Source organism: Neopelma chrysocephalum, unplaced genomic scaffold (assembly GCF_003984885.1).
Source record: "Neopelma chrysocephalum unplaced genomic scaffold, ASM398488v2 Primary Assembly neopelma1_84, whole genome shotgun sequence".
Lineage (NCBI taxonomy): Eukaryota > Metazoa > Chordata > Aves > Passeriformes > Pipridae > Neopelma > Neopelma chrysocephalum.
The window spans coordinates 5452862-5471766 of record NW_020897746.1 but is presented as its reverse complement, the minus strand read 5'-3'; the positions used below and the strand labels follow the sequence as shown (position 1 = coordinate 5471766).

The 18905-nt window shown below is 52.4% G+C and overlaps 3 protein-coding genes across 8 annotated transcripts; 1 reads left to right on the top strand and 2 right to left on the bottom strand.

Moving 5' to 3' along the window:
• The first annotated feature begins 5 nt into the window (after positions 1 to 5).
• Positions 6 to 3857, top strand: MRPS7 (mitochondrial ribosomal protein S7). Its single transcript, XM_027691520.1, has 5 exons — positions 6 to 77; positions 869 to 1060; positions 1369 to 1432; positions 2048 to 2215; positions 3100 to 3857. The coding sequence occupies exons 1-5, from the start codon at positions 22 to 24 to the stop codon at positions 3319 to 3321; spliced, it is 702 nt and encodes a 233-aa protein (XP_027547321.1). The 5' UTR covers positions 6 to 21; the 3' UTR covers positions 3322 to 3857.
• Positions 3858 to 4037: 180 nt separating this feature from the next.
• On the bottom strand, positions 4038 to 9251 carry MIF4GD (MIF4G domain containing). 3 transcript variants are annotated; one of them, XM_027691523.1, is made up of 6 exons: positions 9162 to 9251; positions 6572 to 6708; positions 6313 to 6422; positions 5858 to 6013; positions 5108 to 5200; positions 4038 to 4981 (listed from the first exon to the last, which is right to left on the bottom strand). In XM_027691523.1, the coding sequence occupies exons 2-6, from the start codon at positions 6651 to 6653 to the stop codon at positions 4754 to 4756; spliced, it is 669 nt and encodes a 222-aa protein (XP_027547324.1). In that variant the 5' UTR covers positions 6654 to 6708; positions 9162 to 9251; the 3' UTR covers positions 4038 to 4753. The 3 variants fall into 3 exon arrangements, with proteins under 3 accessions (XP_027547324.1, XP_027547323.1, XP_027547325.1); XM_027691522.1 differs by lacking the exon at positions 9162 to 9251 and adding an exon at positions 8708 to 8804; XM_027691524.1 differs by lacking the exon at positions 9162 to 9251 and adding an exon at positions 8322 to 8343.
• A 19-nt stretch (positions 9252 to 9270) lies between these two features.
• On the bottom strand, positions 9271 to 18172 carry SLC25A19 (solute carrier family 25 member 19). 4 transcript variants are annotated; one of them, XR_003535583.1, is made up of 8 exons: positions 18031 to 18126; positions 17761 to 17900; positions 17083 to 17238; positions 16179 to 16349; positions 15209 to 15392; positions 14330 to 14460; positions 9887 to 13621; positions 9271 to 9802 (listed from the first exon to the last, which is right to left on the bottom strand). XR_003535583.1 is itself a non-coding variant. In XM_027691519.1 (7 exons), exons 2-7 carry the CDS (start codon positions 17884 to 17886, stop codon positions 13421 to 13423), a joined length of 969 nt encoding a protein of 322 aa, XP_027547320.1. In that variant the 5' UTR covers positions 17887 to 17900; positions 18161 to 18172; the 3' UTR covers positions 9861 to 13420. The 4 variants fall into 4 exon arrangements, 3 of the variants coding, with proteins under 3 accessions (XP_027547320.1, XP_027547318.1, XP_027547319.1); XM_027691519.1 differs by lacking the exons at positions 9271 to 9802; positions 18031 to 18126 and adding an exon at positions 18161 to 18172 and having other exon boundaries at positions 9861 to 13621; XM_027691517.1 differs by lacking the exon at positions 9271 to 9802 and having other exon boundaries at positions 9861 to 13621.
• Positions 18173 to 18905: the final 733 nt, after the last annotated feature.

Here is an 18905-nt window from a genome sequence, read left to right as displayed (position 1 = left end):
GCGGCGGCGCGCGCAGGGAAGATGGCGGCGCCCAGCGTGGCGGGGCTGGGCCGGCGGCTGCGGGCTTGGGTGCCCCGGTGAGCGGCGTGAGGGGACCCGGCGGGGAACGCGGGCGGCTCGGTGGGCTGGGCAGCACCCGGGGCACACGGGCAGCACGGAGGGAGGCCAGGGGGCGGCTCAGCGGGAGCACGCAGGAGGTGGGGGGGTCTGCGCCGCACAGGGAGCGCACGGAGAGGCTGCCCACCTGCTGGTTGCCGGGCTCACGGAATGACGGAATTATAAAAACATCAAGGTTAGAAATGACCGTTAAGATTATTCGGTCCAACTGTCCATTGTAAACACTAAACCACATCACCCAGCGCCAGATGCAGACGCTTCTGGAACACCTGCGGGGGTGGTGACTCCACCACCGCCCTGGGCAACCTGATCCAATGCCTGACCACTTGAATAGGGAATAATTTTTGTAATATCTAACCTGAATCTCCCCAATCTTAGCTTAAGGCTATTTCCTCTGGTCCTCTCACCGCAGGCACGGCAGAAGACCAACCCCCACCTCACCACAATCTTTCAGGTGGTTGTGAAGAGCAGTGAAGTCCCCCCGAGCCTTCTTTTCTTGAGACTCAACCACCCCAGCTCCCTCAGCTGTCCCTAGTAAGACATGTTTTCTAGACCTTTCATGGGTCTAGAACTTCCTGGGTTCACGGTGTTGGTTTGTGCTTTGGGCTCTGCTGCAGTGATGGAGAGGAAGGCAGAGATGCCTCTCACATCTAACGTGTCCTTCTGAGACGTGTTCACATCTGTCCACATCTGCCCACATCCCTGTCACGGCACGTGTGAGGTTACAGCCCCCCTTCTCTTGTCCCTCCAGGCTGTTGCAGGTGAGATGGAGCCGCTACAACCCCAGTTACTTGGAGCCAGAAGTGAACAAGGAATTGTACCAGAAACCTTTGGAGGAGCTGACTGAGGAGGAAAGGGAACAAAGGGAGCTCAAGGCTGTTCGACCCATCAAAGCTGCTCCTCCCACTCTGTCCAGCTCTGTGTTCAGCGACCCCATGATCAGGTCAGAGAAAGCAGCAGCTCCTTCTCTCTCACAGGATCCCACGGAGCCACAATTCTTGGGAGCTGTGCTGCTCTCCTCAGCCTTCACTCCTGGCTGCACGTTGCCTCCTGTCACAGCACAGTCCCTTTATTCTGGGTTAATCTTTTCCCATCAGCCAGTCCATTGTCCTACAGTGATTAGAGATAATTACAGATCTAGAAGCACCCAGACTTAACCATGGGAACAACACAAAGGGATGGGGGGAGCTTATTCGTGTGGGTGATAAAATCAGAATTCAACTCAGATCCCATCTGACTTTGTGTTTTCAGTAAATTCACCAATATGATGATGAGGGATGGAAATAAAGTGCTGGCCAGAAGCCTCATGACTCAGGTGAGAACTCATGTTTCTTCTCTCTATTATGTTAAAACAAGACAAAATGGAAGGCTGGGACATCAAACCCACTGGAACTGGGAATTACCAGAACTCATGTCATCTCTGTGGTCTCCTGATGCCTTTCCCTCTGCAAACACACTACTCCCACCATGATAAACCATGATTTCTCTGATAAGATATACATCCCCCAGCCTCATTAGCTCACAGACCAGGTGACAGCTTAATGGAAAACCTTCTCTTTCCACTCTTCAGTATCCCTGTGACCTTCTGTACTGCATAAACTCAGAGAATACTCTTAAAAGCATAATTTTCTCAAAAGATCTCCTTTCCAGCTCTCTGTCATGCTTTGCCTTCTGCATAACTTGCCCATGAAGTCCCACGAATGTGTCACCTGCATGACACAGCTTTGACCCCTGCAATGTCTGATAGAGACTGAAGAGATGGAATAGGGTGGAATAAAACTTGAGTTAAAAAAGATTCCAGTGGGCCTGTTGCTTATGGGGCTGGAAAACTATCTCAGGTGAAAATGGGGTGCCTATAAAAGTGATGTAACCTCATGGAGTGGGATAACCCATCTGCTCTGCATGTCTCCTTTCCTGCCTTTGTCCCAAGACTTTAGAGGCCATTAAGAGGAAGCAGCTGGAGAAGTACCACAAAGCTCCAGAAGATGAGAAGGAGACAATTGAATGCAACCCCTACGTCATTTTCCACCAGGCTCTGAAGAACTGCCAGCCCATCATCGGGCTCAGCAACATCACCAAAGGAGGCAAAACCTACCAGGTGAGAGAACTAGCTAGGGAGGGAGATGAACTGGCTTCCACCCCTTCAGCTAAAGATTTTCTCTCCGTGGAAAGAGCTGCTTTGCAATCTGGATTAAAACAGCACCTAGAAACTCTGCCCAAGATCAGGACTCCCACCTATGAGTGTGGTAATTCCCCTGTCAGGATCATTAAGGTTGGAAAAGACCTCTAAGATCCTAGAGTCCAGCATTAAGCAGCAGCAGTCTCTGGTTTTCTGACTAGGTTTGAGGAGAAATGCACAGCAAGTATTCTCCAAGGAGACAGAGACCAGCAGCAAAAGGATTGGCAGTCCTGGGACTACCAGTCCCGTTTTCTCAGCATCGTGTTGCTTGTGGAGAGGTCCCAAAGCCCTGGGGCAGGTCAGTGTGGCTGAAAAGGTCAGCTAGATCCAGTGTGATGTTTAAAACATGAGCAGAACCAGTTTCTGAATACAGGCTCTGCAACCCTCAGAACCTGATGGAGAGATGAGATGTGGAGGCATTTGGAACTAGATGATGGAGGTTGGAATTACATGACCTTTAAGGTCACTTTTAACTCAAACCATTCTGTGATTTCTCTGTATTCAGTGCAGGGATGGGGTGACCTCTCCCATCTCTGCCAGAACAAGCCAGCCTGGATCCAGCTCCCATTTAGGCCAGGAGTCCATTCAAAGGCCAGTGCCAGTACCCATGGCTGGTCAGAATTTCCATTTTGGCAGCAGTGGCCACTTGCTGTGGACAGAGGAGGAAAATTGGCACAGATCAGCTGTCAGGAGCGGGTCTGGCTGCAGAGAGCAGCACAGTGCACTTCTGCAGGTGCCAGCTGGTCCTGTGTGGCTGCTGCAGAGGAGCAGGAGATAACTGCTGTGCTTTGAACCTTTCCCAGGTGCCCGTCCCCCTGAAGGACAATCGGAAGCGCTTCCTGGCCATGAAGTGGTTGATCACGGAGTGCAGGGAGAACAAGCACCGCCGGACACTGATGCCTGAGAAGCTCTCCCAGGAGCTGCTCCTGGCCTTCAAAAACGAAGGGCCCGTCATCAAGAGGAAGCACGCCCTGCACAAGATGGCAGAGGCCAACAGGGCTTACGCCCACTTCCGCTGGCAGTAGGGACTCACAAGGACACGGTGCCACAGCCTGGAGAGCAGAGCCCCAGGGCTGCCTGCCTGGGAGAGGCTGGGGAGAGGAGGGAAGGGTGGACCATCCCTTCCAGACTGCTGCTGATCAAACCCAGGGAGAGCTCACACCATCCCCATGAGGTTCATTTCCTTTGTGCTTGTTTGGATGGGGGAAGGGGGAATCTGAGTTACCCACCCTGGCAGGGCTGCTCTAATTCTTTCATAATCACCTTCCTGTGAAGACAAGCCTTAGATGTTTTTCTTAGAGCAATGTCATCTTTCACTTACCTGTTTCCTGGGGACTTGGAAGTCTCTGCTGCTGAAATCAGCAACGTTTCTGGCTGCACAGCTAAGAGCAGAGCTGGATTTTTTCCATACCATAACCAGCCTTAGCAGGAATGGAACAACAGGCAATAAAAGGCCCTTTTTGATTTTTGGTTCTGATCATCAGCAACACTGCAGAGATTTGATGGGAATGGTAACAAGAAAATAAAACCAGTTTTATGGGGAAGGTTTCTCAATTCCAAACCTTGGTCTGTGTTGCTTGAATCTCACACTGCACTTTCCAGCTACCCTGGTTCTGGACAGCCAGGCTAATGCCCTACACTGGAGCAGAAACACTATCACAGCCTTAAGGCTTCAGTCAGGAGCAACCCTTAAGCATTGTTCAAAGCTCAGCAGCTGCACAGAGAGAAAGCAGGGCACGTGTTAGTGGAAAACTTTTATTAGAAAAAAATCCTTCAATAGACTATTTTGTTTCCTTTCTTCCTCTCCCATTCTTATAACAAACATGCCATGGCTGAAACTCTCTCAATTCTGAAAAAAACATGACAGTTATTGTATAAAACTTATAAAACCTGTTCCTACATGTGCTCAGGGACCTCTCCTGGCAGGTATTCCTGGCTGTGGGAGAGGCCTTGTGCATGCAGGTGCAGCCAGCGTGCTGGAAGGAATCTGGGAAAAAAAAGCACTTGGTTGAGCTATTTGTGAGGCCACAGTGTGTTCTGTGACCTGTTGTACCTATCCAGGTACAACCTGAGCCGTGAGATTTCCCTGCTGCCTCCCACAGCTCTGCTGGCTTTGGGGTGAAGCAAAATGTTCTCAGCCTAAACTGTGCTTTCCTTACCACTCATAGAAAATGCTGGTGTGAGCTAGAAGCCTTAGGAGCCCTTTGCTGGCAGCAGCCCAATATTAAGACAGTATCAGTGGGAGAACTTCTGGGATAAACGTGCCCTTCCCACTGCTCCAAACCTCCGAAGTCAGGCCAGCACCAGCTGCAGCCTGACTGTAGGTGCCCAGGGGCTCTAGCCAGTATAAATCCTATTTACAGGAAGTGCTAGAAAATTAAGGTGAAAAGAAATTCCAACTTGGTACGAAGCTTGCTGGTGAAAGTGCTGGGGACTCCCCTCCTCTGCCGCGGGAGGTTAATCCGTCACTTCGCTGTAATAGTATTTCTGGGCAGCGTCTGTCATCTTCCAGTCGGCAGCACGGAACTCAATGATCTCCAGCAGCAGGAGCTGGGACAGGGAGCTGAGCCCCTCCTGCAGTAGGAAGCCATCTCGGAGGAGGGAGAAGAGCTCATCCATCCGCTGGGAATTCATCTTCTCCAGCTGCTCGCCGATGCGGTGGAGCTGCAGGACCAAGCAGTCCACCTTCAGAAGGAAGAGCAGATGGCTGAGCACAAAGCAAAGGAGAGCTCCTCTGCACCCCCCGGGCTGTGCTTTGTGCAGGTCCTTGGCAGGACAAGGGGCACATCAGCAGCTCTCCCCTGCACTCACCTCTTCCTCCTTCTGCAGGCTGTCGGGCTGTGCCAGCCGGAACAGACAGTCATAAACGGGGTTCACCAGAGCCATCATGGGCATGTTGTTCACCTGCAAGGAGGCAGGAGCCATGTCACCTTGGGGCCACAGAGAGAGGAGTCTGCAGCTATTTCAAACAGTTGTTCCCTTGCTGCTCTCCAAAGGAGATGGAAGCAGGATTTAGTTGTGCTGCAAGATGCCATATTGGTGGGATTTACATTTGAGTCTCCAGGAACCAGAGAAGCTGAACAAATGATGTAAAAACCATCTATTTTTAAATGTAAGCAGATAGTCTTGGTAAATACAGTTGTTGCAACAGCATTTTTCCTTCTTACAGCTCTACTTACATCATTTTTACATCTACCCTAAGCAGGAATCCAAGTTCACACACTGCACAAAGGCCTGCAGACAAACTCCATCAGTACGTCCCCCCAGGACCCCACAGCAACTAAACCAGTCCAGTCTGGGACATCTGGGAGCAGGCAAATCAGGGGATTTCAAACACCAGGTACAAAATGAGGAAGCTGAGACTTTGTGACTGTTTGTGGAGACTCTTCCTCTGCCTCTCCAGGCCTGTTGCTTGCCTGTAAGTACATCCTCATGCTGAGAACCAGCTCTGGCCCCCACGTCCCTGGGGCTCCCACCCAACACCCCTGGCATCTTGGGATGCCCAGGCCCTTCTGGCACCCCACACAGCAGCAGCTGGGTGCTCCTGCCCTGGCTCCTCACCCTCAGGTAGTCGAAGATGTTGCAGATGAAGGTGACGTAGCAGATCCAGGCCTGGAGCGAGCGGGTGCGCAGCTCCTCCCTGTCCTTGTACTCCTGCTGCAGCCGGTTCAACAGGCTCCTCCGGAAGATGCTCTGGCCAACTTGTTTGCTCTCTGCCTACAATCCCACAAAAGCAGGATGGAGGGATGAAACAGGGGTGTGAGAGGGGCAGGAGGATGCTGGGGGATGCAGGACCATGCAGATACCCTCCTGTGATTCCCAGGCAGAAATGCTGCAACTCACTGCCTGTGCTCACCCACTGCTCTGGATGCTGCTACTGCACGGGGCAAGCAGCAGGAGAGGAAGGTGGCCAAGGGGTCAGAGCATGGGGCTGGGGCAAAGCCTCTCCTGGTCCAGCTGGGGGACAACCCACACAACATATCCCAAGTGTTTCGTGGTCTGGCAGGAGCTCTCACCTGGATGATGGTGTAGCAGATCCGCCCTGCCTCCTTACTGAACACACAGTCTTTCAGGGACTGGTCCACTATAATATTGGCCACTTTCTCCAGGTCCACATTGCTGGGGTCTGTAGAGAGGAGAAACACTGTCAGGACCCAGCCCTCTTTGGGCCCTGATTGCTTTGGAGTGTCTGGAAAGCATCCCAGGTCAGTGCATGGCCTGGTACAGCCACGTTGAAGCTGCGCATGGCAGGGGAGCTCACAAAAACCTGCTGACCTTTGAGGGCTGTTTTCAGCAGCTTCTGAGTCTCAGAGTCAAAGGACTGTATTTTGTACTCTTCTTTGCCCGTTTCCCCCATGACTGGATTCCTCCAGGGGCCAGAGTCAGAGCAACAGATGGGCTAGTGCCAGTCCCTGGGGAAAGAGCACACAGAGCTTAGTCGGACAGAGAGGCAAACCTTCACCTGCCATTCAGCAAATCCCTAGTGCTGGAGCACACACAGGCTGTTATCCTGACAGCTCCCCGCCCCAAGGAAACTCCTCTGTTATTAGGGCACCAATTCCAGCCCTAGATCCAAGCACATCCTCACTCCTACATCTTTTTAAGCCTTGTTTTCAACCAGCCTATGATAGAACTTCATCTTCAGAGCCTTTACATTCTTCTGATATGAAAAACATGTTACAGACATGGCAGACCCAAAATATATCTACCTTGCCTCAGAAAGCTTCACAGTGGCTGTATCACAGGGAAGCACACGCTGCTCCCTTGTACCTTTGAAAAATCAATTTAGCTGGTTTCACACAAAATCTGGGAAGAACCAAAGCCAGCATGAAACCACCATCCAACACATGCTCACCTGAGCACCTCTCCTACCCCAAAGCCAGGCTCCCTCGGCTCCCAGAGAGTCACAGCAAGCTCCACAGCCAAATCCTCAACAGCAACAGCTCCTGTCTCATCCCCCTGCAGTCAAGCACAGCTCTGCGGCACCACCAGAGCACCTAAATAGTCTCTGGATTGATTTTCTTCTGCTCCATGATACAGAAAAGAAAGCAAGAGGGTACCCACAGCACGGAGAGGAAGGGCTCTGACACGCACACGAGTTGATCTGCTGGATGTGAAATGCTGGGCTGCCAGACCCGCAGCACAAACAGGACAAGGCAATCGGCCAAATGAGTTTTGCCAGCTCGTCGAAATTCCTCGGCCATTACTCACCCTCTCTGCAAACACCGGATCAAAGCCCAAGAGCCCATCACCCTTTAGGGGCATGGGCAGTACAGTGAGCAGCCTGACCCCTCGGACACAGCACTTGCCATGAAGCTGTGGCACAACAGGTAGTAACCCAGAGCAGAGAGCAGCCCCGTGGGGGTGACAACCTGCTGACACTGCTCTCACAGCCAAAGCTCTCACCTGGCCCGGGACCTGCACAGGTGTCTTTCCCAGGTAGATTCACAAGCAGCTGGGTGCCCTCCGTGCCATGCCTGGTTGGCAAACACCTTCCGAGCTGACCTCTCCTCCTTCTGCACTATCTCTCTGTCTCTGCACCTGCACTCACTCTCTCCTGCTGCACTGCCAGTGGAGCAGCCCGAGCTCTCCAGCAGCCCCGTGTCCCACCAGCAGCATCACCACGCAGAAGGAACCTGGCAAGAGCTCAGCACTGCACACAGCGAGGCAGGAAGTGCCCGAGCCCGTCTGGCAGCGTCTCTGCCGCCGCCGCCCTGCCCCTCTCCCGGAGCACCCATATCCCCAAGGCTCCCCGGGACGGGCACGGCTGCTTTGAACTGCCGTGCCAAATAACCCTGCCCAGAGCAAACCACAGCGTGTCAACACCAAACCAGGCGGGCCTCGCCTGCTCTAGAGCCTCTGCTGCCAGGAGGACCTTGTCTGAAAGGCTGGTGGCAGTGGGTGACACCGGGCACAGCATCGCCCGTGGGTACCAACTGCTGCTCTGCCAGTGATCCCCACTAGACGAGCTGTCCCTGGGACTGACAGGGTTGGGGTCAGCGCCCTCAGTCTGCCGGTGACTCACCAGCCCGGGTGCCAGGGCCGTACCCTGCGGGGACACACCTGGCAGGACGGGCTGGACAAGCCGCGGCCACTGCAAGGGGAGACACAGAAGCGCAGCGCGTCTCCTCTGCCGCCCCTGAGCACCTGCCCGAGGGGCGCTGCCAGCCCCCAGGGCCCCCGTCCGGACCCGCCGACCGCAGGGGGAACTCCCTGCACCGAGACCCGTCCGGCCCGGGGCACCTGCGCCACCGGAGCGTCCCGGAACCCCGCCGCTGCCTCCCGTCGCTCCAGCCCCGCGGGTGGCACAAGCCCAATGGCCCCCGGACGGAGGCAGCGGCGGATCCCAGGGAAAGCAGCCCCGCCGCTGCCCCGGGCGGGGCAGGGGGAGCCGGGCACAGCCCCACCGACCTGCCGGCCGCCCCCGCTGGGTCCTCCGGCCGCCGGGACATCGCCGGCGCCTCCCGGGCCCCGCGCCCTCCCGGCACGGCCCAGGTTTCCTCTTAGGTCATTTCCTCGCCCGAGCCGGGGGAGGGCCGGGCCGGGCCGGGGCGGGAGAGCGCCGGCGGCAGCGCCACCGCCTGCGAGCGCCGGGGCACGGCGGGGCTGAGCCCCCGCACGGCCGGCTGCTCCCTCGGGAAACTCCCTGGCACTTCCTAGGCACGGCCGGCTGCTCCCCCGGGCACCCCCGTGAAACTCCCGAGCACCCCCCGGGGCACGCCCGGCTGCTCCCCTGGGAGCTTCTCGGGGAACTCCCGGCCACCCCCGCAGGCACGGCCGGCTGCCCTCCCCGTTCCCCCGGGCACCCCTGGTTGCTCCCCGGCTCCCTGGGCCTCCCCGCCGGCGGGTCGCGGGCAGCACTTACCCCTCTATCCTGGTCTCCCGCGGGGCTCTCCCGGCGCTCTCCAGGTGAAAACGGCGTTTATTCCGCTCTCCCCTCCGGGCCAGGGCAGGCTGCAGCAGAGTGGCATAAAAAAATCAATAGGAAAAAAAAATCAGGAAAGGGGAGATGTGCTAAATCAACGCCCTGCAACAAGAGCTGAGTATGGCATAACACACTTCACGTTTTTCCTCTAAACTCCCAACCGTTTCACAGGGGAAGAGCCCCCAGGGGGTGAAGCCTTCGCAGCAGAGAAGCCAGGCTGAAACCAGGGAACGGCTCAGGAAACACGGAACGAGCAGTTTGGGAACATTTTCTGCAGCGCTGTGTGGCCTGGCTGGAGACAAACAAACAAAGCCTCAACTCACTCACCGAGGGTGGGTGGCTCAGGACCGACTGCTGTGGCTCCGACAGCCCCTCTTGGACACAGCGATGGGATCAGGCTGCACAAATCCCCCTCGGCTGATCCCTTTTGGTGAGGTTCTCAACTGTGATACCCAATGCAGAGGGTACAGTTCTGCCTGCTGCTGAAGAGCACCCAGGAGCCAGCGATGGGAAAAACAGATGGCTCCTGCCATCTCACACTCTGGGCCCTGATTATCCTTCCCTTTTGGGCCACAGTGTTCCTGTGGGGTCCAGAAATAGGCACCAAGAAGAAAGGAATAAACCCACTGTAGCCAAACATTTGCATAACAAAATATTTAATGTACCTTGTCTCAAAGGTAGGCACACGTTGTGCTCAGATGCTTTCTGAAAACAGCAGCTGCGAAAGATCCGCTCAGGCAACACAGCAAAACACCGCAGAGTTACAGTTCTACATCACAAGAGAAACTTAAACCTGAATTAAACACGATCTATTCCAATCCCGACCGTAAAACATTCATTTCTTTTCAAAAATGATGCTGTGTAGCTCTGGATGAGCATCCTGAGAGCAGGACTGTCCTAGGAACTCGAGGAGCCAGCCAGCGCTGCAGGAAGCAGCGTGTTCATCACAGACCTTGTGTGTTCACCCGCCCGAGGCCGGCTCGGCATCATGGTGGAGCCAGGAACAACTACAGCACGACTCCTCTCCAGTGCTCTGCCTGCTAAGGAGCTTTTGGACTGTTCTGATGGTAAAAGGCACTAGAAGAAAACAAATGCAACTGCTGAGCAGCTTGTGAGGTGAAGTGCAGGCAAATCCCTGTGATAGGATTACCTTGGAGAGAAATCCCACTGGCCAATATCGGGCACAGTCGCTGCGTTGAGTCACTCCACACTGAGCCTCATTGAGTCACTTCACACTGAACGGGAGCAGCAGCTTCCAAGAGCAAATCTGTCCCAGCATATGGAAGAACAAGGTGACTACAGATCTCTGCTCCTCTAATTCTAGGAAATTTAGCTCCTAACGACGTGTGTTTTGCCAGAGCAGCAGCAGAAACAAGACCTTGTCCTCCTAGTGGTTCTTTCAGCCTCATTCCCAAAGAGAAAACAACATTTCTGTTACAGTTGTTTCCTCCAGCAAAATGCACATGAGAAATCTATGAGGGACAGGTGCTGCTGACCAGAGACAAGTGACTGTTGGATGCAACTCCCAATATTGTCTAGTTGAGGTTGTCATATCTTTCTCTCTCTCTCACTGGAAGCCCAGGTGCCTTTATGGGCCTGTAACATTTGTGACTTACAGTCCAAAAGGCCCTATGCCAAAGCCCTCCGACCAGGGAGTGTCTCTTCCACAGCCTGGGCCAGACTGGCACAACTTAAACTCTGACTTTGCCATCTGTTGGGTGGAGGCAAGCTCAGTTAATGTAGAGTTGAGGAAAAAACTATCCCAGAGAGGAAAAGCTGCTCCATACTCCCCAGTGCTGCCCTCTCTGTGGGGCAGCCAAGCTGCACATGCCTGCATCATCCACAGCACCCCAGAGGAACCTCATCTTAGCAGAGCACTGACTTTCCTGTTCTTTCCCACTGCTGAGTTCCCAACCAGTTTCCACATTTTGTGCAGTTTAGCGGCAGCTCTTTGACATAAAGTGGAAAACAAGTCTTGCAATGTTCAGACAGGACGGATGAGTCCCATTTCCTAAGGAAGCCTAGGTCAGCACTGAGCATTCTCTGCTGTGGCCTGTCCCTGCTAACCATGAGAGCACTGCTCTCACCAGCAGCCCAAAGACAATAACAAACCCAACCTGTTTGTGTCTGTTTTGAAATGAGACATTTCTCTCTCTCAGAAGAATGTCAGGAGGCTGAGTTCATTCCTGCTTATGATGTCTTTCCAAGAAAAACAGGTGAACAATAAACAAAGGCAAGACATTGTTAAGATTTTGAGCAACCTCAGAAGAGCCTAAATAACACACGAAGATGCCAATAGGACTGAGACACTTTGAGAAACTTCATTCCACATTCTTTGCATTTTCTCCTCTGAACAAAACTGCCATTTTTAGAGTACATGCAGCTCACAGCCCCTCTTTGAGGGTCACATATCGGCCTCCTGCCTGACACTGACACTGCTCAGGGAGTTTAATTTTATGCAGCTCTCAGTCACCTGCAGTGAAACAGCCACTTTGCACTCCAAGATCTCAGACCACAGCAGACACAAAGTTATTTGGCCCGGGCTTGCAAGGAATCTCTCCAGATACCTCAGCCACCAGTGAAACAGCTGCTTTTTAAAAACAGCCTCTCACAATAGCTCAGGATAAGTGAGCAATGCTGATATGTTCAAAACACCAGGAGAAGTTGTGTCAACGGAATGGAATTGGTCACGCTGGAATTTGGCCAGACCATTTGGGATTAACAAATACTGCAAAAGAGCTGGGAAAAGCTCTGTGTTAAGAGAAGAACCATGAAACCATCCTCCAAATAACCCAGGATTCTCCCCTATCCACCCCTCACAGATGACTAAAGTTTGTAAGGCAGGGCTCTTCCTCGGGACTCTTCCACACAGCCCAACCACACCCTGCCCAGCTTGAAAACACACAGAATAAAAGAGGAGGAAGAAAGTAATTTTCCTCTTTTCCACTGTTACGTAAATCAGAGTTGTTGGTTGGTTGTTTTGTTGGCTTTTTTAACCACTCCTAAAACCTTTGAAACTCCAGAAAAACACTTCTCCGGCTCTAATTCAATCATCCTTCTCTTGTGAAACACCACCACGCTCAGCCAAACAATTCCCATTTGATGTTCATTCCTTTCACTTCAGCTAATCTTGTCAAAACATTTTCATCTGTTAGCGCCAGTGTAGGAACGAGGTTCAGAAATGTTTTGAGGCCACTACAGAAATACTTGCTAGAAACATTCAAAGGTGTTTGAATTATTACTAAATAAATAACAATAATAATAAAAACTTACGAGTTTCCACAGGACTTTCCCTTCATTTTTCCAACTTAGAGTAAATATTTCTTAACTCCATACAGCATTTGTTTACTTGCTGCATTGAAGTAAAGAACCCTGAAGTAAGAATTAGGTTTGTGCGTTGAATCCCTTCAGAGGAGGGCTCTTAATCTGCAGGTTTGCTTGTGAAAAGTGTGAGTGAGGCAATGCAAGCCCCTAAGAGATGCATGGCCAGACATACCCAAGAAGAGAAATGGGAACTCAGGATACAATCAAGCTCACTGGAGTTAAAGAAAGAGCAAGTCTGGGTCAGCATGATCAGAGAAGACTCTTGTGTTTAAGGTGGCTGGGAATGCACAACCAGCAAGTGGTGACCAAGCAGCATCAGCTGGCAGCAAAGGAAAGGAAAACTGAGGGCCTGTGCACTCAGGTGGTTTTACCTGACTTCACTCCAGCAGAACAGAGTGACCTGTGCAACACCTAGACAAGGATTTGGTGCAAACAGCAGGCACAGAGCAAGGGAACAAAGCTGTGTGGATGCAGCACTAGGAAGGGGTGTTTGGTTGGTGAAGCTGCACTAGGCTGGGTCAGGATCCCTCTCTGGGATCCAGGGCGACCTCAGAAATTCACCCACTTTATTGGGGGTGCCTTTCCAGAGCACAGTTGCTGCTAGGGAGTGGTCTTTTGGTTCCCTTCTCTCCATTAAATGCGTGCTTATGAGAGGAGACAGAGCTAATGAAAGTGCTCAGTTGAACAGCCTCCAGCAAAGCAGTTCAGTGTCTCCAGCAGAACTGCAGTCGCCTTCTCCTTCTGCTTGGTCCCAGGAGGTGATTTCCCACAGGCTGGAGGAGCTCTGGGAGCTCTGGCCTTTCCAACACGCTTGTGACAGAGCAAAGCCATCAGTCTCCCCTCCTGAGGAGAACAGGCAGCCACACACATCCCTGTCAGCCTTCCTTCCTCCCAGTGCTGTCGGGGCTCTTCAGGGCGCACAGGAGGCTGCAGAACAGCTCATACCAGAAGAAGACGAGGCCAGTGGAGCAGGCAGCCTTCAGCAAACTGGGGGAAAGGCCCTTAAAGAATCCACCTGAGCCCTCCTCCCGCATGATCTGCCTCATGCAGTCCAGGAAACCCCTGTACGTCCGTACCTGGGAGAGAAACGGCAACAAGGTTAAACAAGAGAACTCCAGGACGACTGGAAAACAACACAAAGATCCCCAAACTATAGCACAGAAGCATAATCTCAGCATGCAGCCTGCAAATGCTTTTCTGGCTACTATTATAACTATGTGAAAGTTTCAGAGAGGCAGTTCAGAGAGAGTAGGATGGAGGAAAAGTACACATTTAGCACCAGCAATGGCTTATGCAGATCATTCTAACTGTAAAATCTCTGTGCAACAACAGCATGACTAATTTTATGGCACAAGTGTACAAGTTTGTGAAGTTTATTTCAGATTGTGCTGCTACTGTTTTCCATCTCCTTCACTCTTTAAGAAGGGACAACTTATGAGTTTTTTGACAGAAAGAAAACACATCTACAGGACTTCAAAGTTTCCAAATTAGCTGTCTGCATGTCATTGTGTCACACTGTGCAGTTTTAACATCCTGTGACACATCAGTGCTAAGAACAAATTCTGTACCTCGCAGGAAGAGGAAAAGCATCCAATGCAATCAGTTAAGACTTCAAATTCTTATCCCAGAGTTTCTTAGGGTACAGACTGATTTCCTTCTCAGATCCAAGGAATTTGAAGGAAAAACATGAACACAACAGGCACCACTGGCGGACCATCACTGCATTCCAGTGCACTGGACTGGCTCCATAGTCATGAAAATCCATCACTTCCAACACTTCTCACCTGCCCGAAGGCTGCCCGACCGTGCTCAAAGCCACCCACTTGCAGTCGCTTTTTGACCACGTCCAAAGGGTACGTGAGGGTTTTGCTGATGATCCCAGCACAGCTGCCACAGACAAGGTTTTTAATGTTGCCTGAGAAGCAGAAAGGTAAGAGGATAGCAGGGAGGGGAAAAAAGAGGATTAGCAGGAGTTGTGATTAAAGATCATAAGAGGTAGGTAAAAAATCACTTTTCACAAGAAGTAAGGTCAAAAAGGCCCTTTGAAGTTACATGACATAGTTTGGGCCACAGCACCTCAGTCTGTATTTTCTAGGTCAGGCTCACAGTGTCCACTGGAGCCAGAGCCCAACAGCTCCTCTTGGTCCATTACACTGACTTATGGTTTTGGTCTGCAAAACCCAACCCCCGGTCACCAGTGAACTTGCTGCCAGTGGATGGAAACATTTTCATGCTCCCAGCAAAAGCCAGGTCACTGGATATTTTGCACCCCTGATTGCTCAAACTGACTTATTGTGGATTGGAATGTCACAAGTTGGCACTGCCTGACAATTTCAGAGGCTTGTGGGAAATAAGTTCTGTGTCTTCCCAGAGTAATATGATACAGTTCAAGAAAAAGACCCCTGGCCTGTGACACTTCACTTTCCCATCCACTCATTTCCATCATGGTTATTCTAAAACAGTAGCTGTTTGTAAACTCCACTGTACTTACTTTGGCAATATCTGTGCAGGGATAAGAATGAGAGGTGGGAAATAGAGATACTTTTCAGATCTTGCATCAAAAAGGGTGAAAGGACTGAGAACTGAGCTTACATCAGTCACCCAGACTAACATTCTTCCTCCTTCTCTCCTGACTGCAGACATCACTGCCCCAAAGTGCCTACCTCCTTTCTTTCCTTCAGCTGGAATCACCCATTCCGAAAATTGCTGCAGGATGTTGTAGAAGAAGAACTGGAGACCAGCATATGGGAAGATAGCAACGAGTGTGGGGGTCAAACCTCTGTAGAAAGTCCGAGGCCCTTCCGTCTGGTACATGGTCACTACTGCATGGCGAAGGTTGGGATAGATCTGGATGAGGAAGAGCAAACCAAAGGTCAGGTCATTTCCCAGGAATGGGGATAGGAATTTCCCACCGCCCAAAAAACAACTGACTGTTTTCAGCACAAAGTGATGAGCAAGGTGACTTTGCACACCCTCAAACAGGGTGATTTAGAAGAAACAAGGCACAGAGCTGAGTCCTGAGACCACTTGCATCACAGACACGATGTTTATTTTTGTCTCAACAGCTCTGCTTATTCCTGCAGCACAATTCATATAATACATATTGTGATTCTACTGCAGGCTAAGTAAAAACCCAGAAATGGCTCTGATACAAATCTATCTACCTCCGGTTATTACAGACCTAATTTACATGGAGACCAATTCTTGTGTAAATAAGAACATGGAACACAGGTGAAAGGTAACTGGTTTCAAATGTCATCCCTATCACTACCTAAACATGACTCTGTGTAAGTGGAAGATTTCAAAACCACAATGTTCAACAGCCTAAGGAAGGGATTCTATAAATGGCCAACAGGTGAAGTGAACACTGAGTTATCCTGTTAAGGACAGTTTCTCCTTTCTGGATCATCTGTCAAGACTCAAACACAACCAGGAGCAGCAAAACATAATTAAGAAAGCTGTGTCAACAGCACAGTGGTAACCTGGCAACGGCGCAAACACTGCCCATCACAGCACCTGCTCTTTCATTCTAACCCACAGGCTGTGTGTGCCTTCAAACCTCCTGTGTTCAGACACGTGAAATATCGCTACGGCTACGGGTGACAGTGCCAAACCCTGACCCCTCAGCCTCACCTTGGGCTCGCCCTGGGCAGCGAAGCGGGTGCGCAGGGTGTCCACAGGCTGCACTGCCACGGTGGCTGTGCAGGCAGCCAGGCCCCCGCAGACCAGGTGCACGAAGGAGCCGCGGGCGCTGTACGAGGTGACGTTGTGCACCAGCTCTGTCAGGCTCTCAAACGCCATGAACTTCCGGAAACAAACGGAGACAGGTCAGGAAGTTGATTCTTCTGACTCACACGGATCTCCCACTCCTCTCTTATTTCACCAAGAGCTCCGCCCCCCTGCTTGCAACCACCTTCTCTGTCTGTCCTTCAAAAGTCCTCCCCAACTTGCAACGTGTTAAAGTCACTAAGCAGCCCAGGGAACGCCTGGGATATTCTGGTCTCTGACACTTCTGCTAATTCTTGCATTTGGAATAATGAAAAACTCACTTTAATGCTCTATGTACCCTGAAGAGCGTTTACTGTGTTACAGATACACTGTCCATTACCCTTTCAACCACTGCTCAAAAAACTATTGCTAATATTTACAAATTAACAAGAAACACGCTGTGCAAAACACCCTCATCAGCTTCACTGATTTTTTTCTAACAAGCCCTTATGGTGACAGCATGAACAAAAGCAAAAAACTGCCCTGGCTTGGGACATCAACAGTGCCAGGAGTAAACAAGGCTTGCCTGTGACACCAGATATAGCCAGAGGTCAGTTTGCTCTTGTTGTGCTTCTGGCTGCTCAGCAAGCTCAGGAATATTAACTTAGGAATTATACATCAGCTTTATACAGCTACACATCCTCGAGACTGGCACTAGTTTGTGTCACAGTGTAAGCCTGGGCCTTCCCACACCTGCCCACGCAGGGAAGGGAGCAGGGCAGTGCCCTGTGTGCTCACACTGGGCCCAGGTCATGTCAGGTCACCTCACCTGAACAGCTCCGTAGCCAACTGAGAGGAACTGAGCGGGAACATGGCCCTTCCAGAAGGCTCCCAGGCCCTCCTCCCGGAAGATGCGCTGCACAGCTTGCAGGATGCCGTGGTACTTGGCCGTGGGGTTTCTGGAGGAGAGCTGCTCAATCTGGAGCTGGAGGAGAAGGGAGAAAATATTTTCCATTTCACACTTCAACAAGGTTCAAGTGTCCAGTTCAGGAATCCACAACCCTGTCAGCCAGCCAATGCTAAGATAAGACATTCTGCCAATCCCACAGAACCACACCCAGATCTGACTGGGATGTTATTTATGTGGGGCTCCAAAAGAATAAAAATGTGCATGAACGCGAAGGTAAGCAAGTAGGGATGGGGGTGAAATTCAGTCAGGTAGTGGAAACCATTCACAAAAAAAGAGAAAGAGAACAAACTACGAAAAACACACAATCCCATTCAAAGAGATCCCATTCCCGCACAAGGTAAGTTATGTAAGTAGAACTGGTGGTCACAAGACAGCCCTGTTACCTTGGGTAACCTGTACACACCGTGGGTGAGGGCTGACAAGCAGATTTAGTGCTCTCTGGCTGCACAAGTGACCTGTTCACCCGGGACAGGATCCGCTCTGCTCCCTGACAGGCTCTCCCACCCGCTGCCCCCGAGCACGCCGCGAGCGAGGCACCTGAAAGCGGATCTTGAGGACATCCAAGGGGCTGATCAGGACCCGAGTGACCAAGCCGGACGCCGACCCTGCTGCGGCCGCTTCCACCGTAGACACGCACTTGGCCTCGGGGTCGTAGCCCACCATGCCTGCCGGGTGTGCTGGGCAGGGAAAGGGGCTGTGAGCCCTCCTCACACACGCGGCTCCGTCCCGCACCGAGCCCACAGCCTCACCCCCCCGCACGGACCCTCCACCCCACAGCCCCCTCCTCGCCCCGTAGGCCACACAGACCAGCCTCACCACCCCCCCCGCGTCCCCACAGCCCCGCCCGTGGCAGGACCGGCGCGGGTCGCAGCGGAGCCCCGGTGCCACCGGGGGTGTCGCGGCCCTGGGCCGGGTCCCGCCGCGCCGCCTCACCCACCGGCTCCGCACTGCGCCTGCGCCGCGCGGGGGCCGCTGGGAGGTGTAGTCCCGGGAACGGCGCCCGCGCCCGCACCCGCCCTGCAACATGTGCTGGGTGGGGCGTTCACGGGACGGCGGGGTCAGCGAGGCTGGAAAACACCTCTGGGATCATCGAGTCCAACCTATGACCGAAAATCACCATCTCAACCAAACCATGGCACCACGTCCAGTCTCTCCTTAAACATCTCCAGGAACGGGGATTCCACCACCTCCCTGCACAGCCCGTTCCCATGTCTGATCACCCTTTCCATGAAGGAATTCCTCCTCATGCCCAACCTCCCCTGGCACAGCTTGAGGCTGTTACTTCTTGTCCTGTTCCTTGTTCCCTGGGAGCAGAGCCCGACTGCCCCTGGCTCCCCCCTCCTGTCAGGGAGTTGCAGAGCCAGAAGGTCCCCCCGAGCCTCATTTTCTCCAGGCTGAGCCCCCCCCGCCCAGCTCCCTCAGCTGCTCCTGCTGCTCCAGACCTTTCCCCAGCTCCATTCCCTTCTCTGGACACAAGAAGAGCAACATAGCCCTGCACGGTCCCAGGAGCCAGAGCCATGAGAGGGGAAGGTCAACTTACACAACCATGGCAGCTACAAAAGCTTTCTTGCCTCTATAAAGCACAGGGGAAACAGGGTTTTCTAAGCTACCCCAGGAACAGTAGCACACCACTTTGAGCAATATGTTCCCTTATGACATAACAAAAAAACCAAGAGCTCTGA